The sequence below is a fragment of the Muntiacus reevesi genome, chromosome 4 (assembly GCF_963930625.1).
Source record: "Muntiacus reevesi chromosome 4, mMunRee1.1, whole genome shotgun sequence".
Taxonomy (NCBI): Eukaryota; Metazoa; Chordata; class Mammalia; order Artiodactyla; family Cervidae; genus Muntiacus; species Muntiacus reevesi.
The window spans coordinates 42,615,216-42,621,686 of record NC_089252.1 but is presented as its reverse complement, the minus strand read 5'-3'; the positions used below and the strand labels follow the sequence as shown (position 1 = coordinate 42,621,686).

Genomic DNA, 6,471 nt, shown 5'->3' with positions numbered 1-6,471 from the left:
AGGGCTCCACCCTTATTCTGAGAATCCATCACTCTTTAACTGCTTGCCATATTCTGCCTAGAACTATAGTTTATTTTCCACATGCTGATCTTATAAGTTCCTTCAGAGCAAGGATTGTATATTCCTCGGCACTGCCTTTCGGGTCTTGCTGAGATTGGGAGTTTTGGATATGTGATCAGTAACTGCCTGTGGTTGATTAAATAGCTTTTCCTATCACTCCAGTAAAACTTTAAGGCCAGCCAGGGATCCATCCTTTAGCTATTTAACATCATGGGATATTTAGTAAGAAAGCTTAATCCATAATGTTCTAAAATTTTAGGATAGGATGGGTCTCCAACATCTTATACTACATTTGGATTGCTTTCAGCAGAGTTCTGACTAGTTCTTTGAATCAGGCTTGGCTTTACGTCCAGGTGTAATATATTCTGAACAGTAACTCTGTAAATCAGACTCAAATCTTGCCCAAAATGTACTTCCCAGAATCATACAAAAGGCAGAAATTTGGTGAGAATTTTTTCAATGATTCTATATGCAGTTGGTGTGAGCAAAGACCCTTAAATGCTATTAAACTCCTTAGTGATGTGAACCAGATGGAAAATAAAACAAAAGAATTCACAACTCATGTTAGACTGAATTGAATGTCTTTAATTTCACACAATGAATAACATATGAATAGGATTAACTTTTTTTTTTTTAATAGTTAAGTGCTCTATACTGTGCTAACCTGATCTGGTAGCGAAAAAGACTGAGCTTTCTTTTAGAAAAAATGTTTAAAACCCAACATCTAAGACCATGGAGGAGCATGACAGTAAAGCATGCCAGATGTATCTACGCCTCAAATAACAGCAAGTCCATGTTCATTTTAAATGTACAAAAATGCTTTATGAATAAAAACTGTTACAAAAAGAACATTTCAAACAATGTACAATTTTTCTTGCCTCTATATTCAATAAAATACAAATACATTTTTTGTTCTAAAATATGTTTACATACAATCAAAGTAGAACATGCAAATTACACTTTAAAAAAGGCTTTTAAAAACCACTTATGAATACAAACTAAAAATTAGCCAGCACGACTTGTAAGACAATCTTGTGCCCCATTTTTTTCTTTTGAAATATATATATACATATTTAACACATCATGTGCATTTATTATTATTTAAGAAATAGATTTTTTTTTTTAAAAAAAGGAAGAAAAAGAAAGACACCAACCTAAGCTGGAACTGCCCTTCTGTGTTGACCAGTGGCAGCTCTTTTCAATTTTTCCCCCTTTAGTATTTATTATACCTGGGCAAGTGGGCAAGAGATATCCAGGAAGTTTCTTCCTTGGTTGATATGTGCTTCTAAGACTGTTCCCCAAGTGACTGAGTCCAACAAAGGAGGCAGACTCATCAGTAGGGCAAACTCTCCAAGAAACAAGAGGCAGAGGGAGCCTGGTGTTATGGAAGGAAACTTTAAAAAACACCAAGAAAATGCTACGGTATATTACAGTTCGAGTTTCTAGGCACTGTGATGACATTGTCTGTAAGCTCTGGCATGTGGACCATTGTGATATTATAGGGTAGAATTGAGAATAATGTCTATATTTATCTACTTTTACATAATGTGAAGGACTGAAAATCCTGCAATGTAACACTTAAATGGCTTTTGAGGCATTTCAGCTTCTGCCACCTCCCCCCCACTCCCATGCTACAGTTGGCATTTAAAGGCTTTGGAAATATATGTATAGACTTTAGACAGTTCCCAGGTAAATCTTCCTAGTGGTAGGGAAATAATATTCTCCAAAAGCTCATTATCTGAATATTGTCGGGTAATAAGCTGTAGGAGTGGATTTTCTACTTAAGTCCTAAAACCAAATCCTTTATGATCTCCATGTAGTACATCACCTTATACTATAATTCTGTCACCACTTGCTTATCATATTTATAGAACCAGCAATGCCCAGAACACAAACTCCGACTGCCATTGAATGTGGCCTCTCACTCCGGACAGCAGCCAAGTTAACATGCTAATCCTGTCGGCCCTTAGTCACCTACTTGGGGCTGTCAGTGGCTGCTGAGTCCCAGGCCTGTCAAATCACAAGCCAGCCCTGACATGCTCTCCTTTCCTTCAACCTGTCTTCCTCGGGTTGCAGTGGGAGCCAAGACATTAGAGGAAGTTAAACTCTGTTCCTCTCGTTTGAGATGAGCGGTTGAAAAACAAGTGGTTCCCCAGCCACTAAAAAGATGGCTCAGAGACCCATCATCACCCTCAAGGTGATTTTTATACCGATTTTACCCTTTGCTTACCCCTAATCAGACTCCATATAAGTGGGTCCATATTAAGTGCCTCCTTGCTGAAGGCAAGTCTTGGATGAAACAGAAAAGTAAACCAAGGAATTTCTCTTATTATGAAATACTTTTGGATCAGTTTATGGAGTCTCGTGCATTTTCTCTAAATATGCAGCCACAGAAAGCAGTGTTGAGTGGTTAAGAGACCTCCACAGTGTATGTCAGGAGAGTTGGGTTCTAATATTGGTTCTGCTACCAATAAGATGTGAAATGAGACTGGCCCCATATTGAGCCTGGACAGGAGAGGCTAATGCAAAGGGGGTAGTTAGAAAATGAGGAAATGGTCATACTAGAAAGATGAGTTAGGTTAATAGAAAGCAAAAGAAAAAAAATCAAAGTAATGCAATACTGAGGGAAGAACTTGATGGGAAAGAGAAGCCCTGCAGGTGACAAGACTTGCATACACCTGCAAACAGTGGATTCACTTATCTCAGTTTTGCTCCTCTGCAGTTTTCCAATCTAATCTTGGGGTCATAAATGTAGAAGATCTGCATTTGACTCACATGATCACTGGCGAACTGAATTTATGTATAAGTCTGCTGTATCTCTCCTGGAATACCTTTTGTTGGTTCGGAAATTCTAATGTATCCTAGAGTTATTTGAAATTTCTCACGTACTAGAGGTTAATGACAATTGAGCTTTAGGTCCTTCCTTAAGAAGCTTAGAGAGTGTCAGCTTATTCCTCTCTGTAGGAAGATTTAGTCTGCTCACAGATTTGGTTGGGGAAACAGTACAACACTGGAAGGAAGAAGGGCAAAAGAAAGAATGAAATCAATTATTTTCAAAATCCAACAAGAGAGAAACCTCTTTATGGCTTAATTGGAATGAAAATGGGTATTCTTTCATAGCAATGGTGGGGTGAGCAGGGATAATTTAAACCTTCCTCTTGAATGACTTTGGAACCACTCAGATATGGCTTGGGAATGACAAATTGAAAGTGGTTGGTTTGATTTTGCAGTTCAACCTGTGTGAAATGCCAAAGGTCAATCTAGGTCATAAACTGAGTATCTAAGATATAAGCTTTGAAGAACAGGAGACTGCATTCCTTTAAACTCACATATGCTGGGATTAAATGCTACTGACACAGTGGCAGCACACGATGTGAAGTCCATGGTGATAGCACACAATAGGATGACTCTGTGGGTAATTTCAACCAACTGCTGGTGCCACGACAGAGCAGTGATGTTTGCAAGCATATTAACTTGGAATTTAAACATTTACTCTGATAGATAACCCATCCCTTACGCTCCTATGTTCCTGACAAAAATCCTTCTTTCTCTAAGGGAATAATATTGTGTTCTGAGCTAATAATACAATTTTCTGCTGTTTCCAACTTCCTATAAAGAAGCAACTTGGAGGTAAACCAGATATTCTCATTCTCATCGGAAAATTTAATTCTGTCTCTTAGTGTCTCTCTTTTTATAATCTACCATACCAGGTATTTGATGTCTTAGGGAAGATAAGGGGGAGGTGTGAGGAAGGAAATTGAAAATACTTATTTGAAGTTTCCATATCTGACTTTTAGAAAACATCTATGGCAACGGAATAACTTTATATTCATTCTGAGTTTCTTAACATGTTTTACTTGGGCTGTGGAAATGGGTAAAAGAGATGGAATATCTGTCCACGCTAAACCAATGGCTAGAGTACAAGTTGGATGAGAAATGTACAGTTGAAATTGACCATTTAAAAGACGATTTGTCACACACAGTTTGCATCCATGCAGACTGATAGACTTATAATTACATTATGTACAATATGTTTCAGTTTATTAAGGCAACCACAACTTGGATACTTTGTCCAAGGTGATGTGATACGATTGGAGTGGTGACACCCTTTGAGCATTTCCTTTCTTTTTTTCCCAGATAAGAACACTTAATCCCATCTGCTTTCATGAAAAGAGATAATGGACTTCTATTGTCTTTTTGCCCCCCCCTCCTTTTTTTTCCAATGACCTTTGACAGTTATCTGTTTGAAAAAAAAAAAAATCACACACCAAGGCATTGCTAGACACTTGTCTTTCTGGTGGGTCTGGGGTTTCAATTTTTGGTTATTTGTCAGTTATTCCATTTTCTATGGGGCATTAAAACCATTTTAATCTGTCTATACTTCGCTGATATGCTTTAAGTATAAAAATAACCTGATTGATACCTGGGTCAATGTATCTTTAGTTGCTTTAAATTACTTATTTTTAAAAGGCTCTATCAATACTAAGTATTTGTTTCACAATGACTGGGATTCAAAGCCAAGTTCCTTGGAACAGCATGCCAAGGATGAACATTACGACACAGGTAAGGTTTACATTATTTAGGTATGAAAGGTAATGAAAAGGTACATGGAAGTACAATGTGCAAAGAAAAAGTTGGAACAGATGATGCTAAAAATCAGTATGTGTGGTAGAGGAAACACACACAAGAGTATGAATGCATGTCTGAGGTTGCCTATCACTAGAATTTCACCCTCCGATGACATCAGTCTATCTGAGAAACCGTATTGTTAACAGAAAGATTCGGGTCACCTGATGATGATTTTGGTGCCCCAAAGCCTAGCCTAGCTCAAAAAACCAGAAGAAATAAAAACCAATTAAATGGAAGTGGATTACAACGAAGCCAGTTGAGAAATTTGCCGCTTTTCTCCCCTTGGAATGTTTCCTAATTGAGGGCGTTTCCCTTTCAATCTTCCTGTCCAGTAACTGCAATGGAATCAAGGGTGCACCTTGGCTGCAGGAGGTCTGGCGGCTTTCAGGGAGCACCACCATCTTTTTCCTCCGGGATGGGTCTCCTGCTGCCTGTCAAGGATCTAGCCATTCTGAAGTGCTGCTTGGTGGGAACTGCTGTGGAACACACACGCACGCGCGCACACACGCACGCACACACCCATTCTTTTGAAGACGTCCCCTTGCTTTGCTTTGCCAAGAGCTCCTGAAGGCTCAACCCCGTCCTCTGGCCCGATTCTGCCCCTGCCCAGCTTCTGGAGAGCAGGGCATGGTGTCCCTGCGGCGGGGATTCCGCCCAGCCCGGCTCACTGCACTTCCAACGCGTCAGTCCACCCCCGGCCCCAGGTTCGGACCCACCCTACGGAAGGACATCGCTCTCACTCCCTCGCGACTTCCTCTGCCTTTTGGCTTTCACTTCCTCTTCCGGGGGAAGGGGCTGTGGCGGGGGCGCCTGCTGCGGGGACTGGGCCGGAGGCTGAGGTTTGTGTTTCCTCTTCCCGCCTCCTCTGGGGGTCTTGGGCAGAGGGGGCGGCGGGGGCGGCGGGGGAGGCGGAGGCGGCGGGAGGGGCGGGGGCGGCGGCGGGGGCAGGGGCGGCGCCTCCCGGGCCATGTGGATGACCGCCTCGATGGTGGCCATGATGGTGTCTTGGCTGGCGGCCGGCTCCAAGACGAGCGGGCTCAGGCTTGGCTTCTGACCCCGTTTGCTGGGAAGGTCGATGCATTTTTCCAGCACTGGCATTTGGTCTCTGGAGTCCTCATCGAACTGCGTGGGCTGCTTCCGGGGACGCCCTCTCCTCTTCTTGACGAAGTTGTTGCCTGTCTTTGATTGTCTCTGCAGCCGCTTGGCTTTCAGGATCTTGTTCACGTGGTCCAGGTTCTTCTTGGTGGACAGAATCTTCGTGTAGTTGCACATCTTCCGCACCTCACACTGGATCGCTTCAATCTCCCGCCGCTTAAATCGCTTCTTCAGGGAGGAGCTGGCTGCAGGAAGGGAAGAGAGAAGAAACTGATCACAGGATGCAGGCTGTCTTAAACCCAGTCTTTTCAGTGACAACTGGCATTATATTTGGCTATGAAGATGATGGAAAGTTGATGTTATGACTCACTACCAACTATTCTTTTTTATTAAAATTAAAAAAATAGAAATAAACATGGGTTGAATAGTATGTGTACAAAGTATATCATTATTTCATTCTCTACAGAAATCCCATGAAATACTCGTCTTCCCATTTTAAGTTTGGAAATAGGCTCACACCATGTAGAAAGATCTGCCAGGGAAGTCAATGTCAGAATCACAATATAAAGTCTTCCATTGTAGTTTTTCTATTATAGCTTTTATTTTTTTATTCAGCTCTCTGACCTCTGATCTAATTTAATTTAGCATTAGGCTATACTTTTTTTTTTTTTTTTTTTGTAAAAGATG

At 41.3% G+C, this 6,471-nt stretch overlaps 1 protein-coding gene across 1 annotated transcript in view; it reads right to left on the bottom strand.

Annotated features, from left to right (window-relative positions):
• Positions 1–634: 634 nt before the first annotated feature.
• The window catches only part of SETBP1 (SET binding protein 1), a 399,560-nt gene continuing 393,723 nt past the window's right edge, over positions 635–6,471 (bottom strand). The window contains exon 6 of the mRNA XM_065932634.1: positions 635–6,029. Coding sequence (XP_065788706.1) covers positions 5,407–6,029 — 623 coding nt within the window. The 3' untranslated portion in view covers positions 635–5,406. The remainder of the gene's footprint in view (positions 6,030–6,471) is intronic.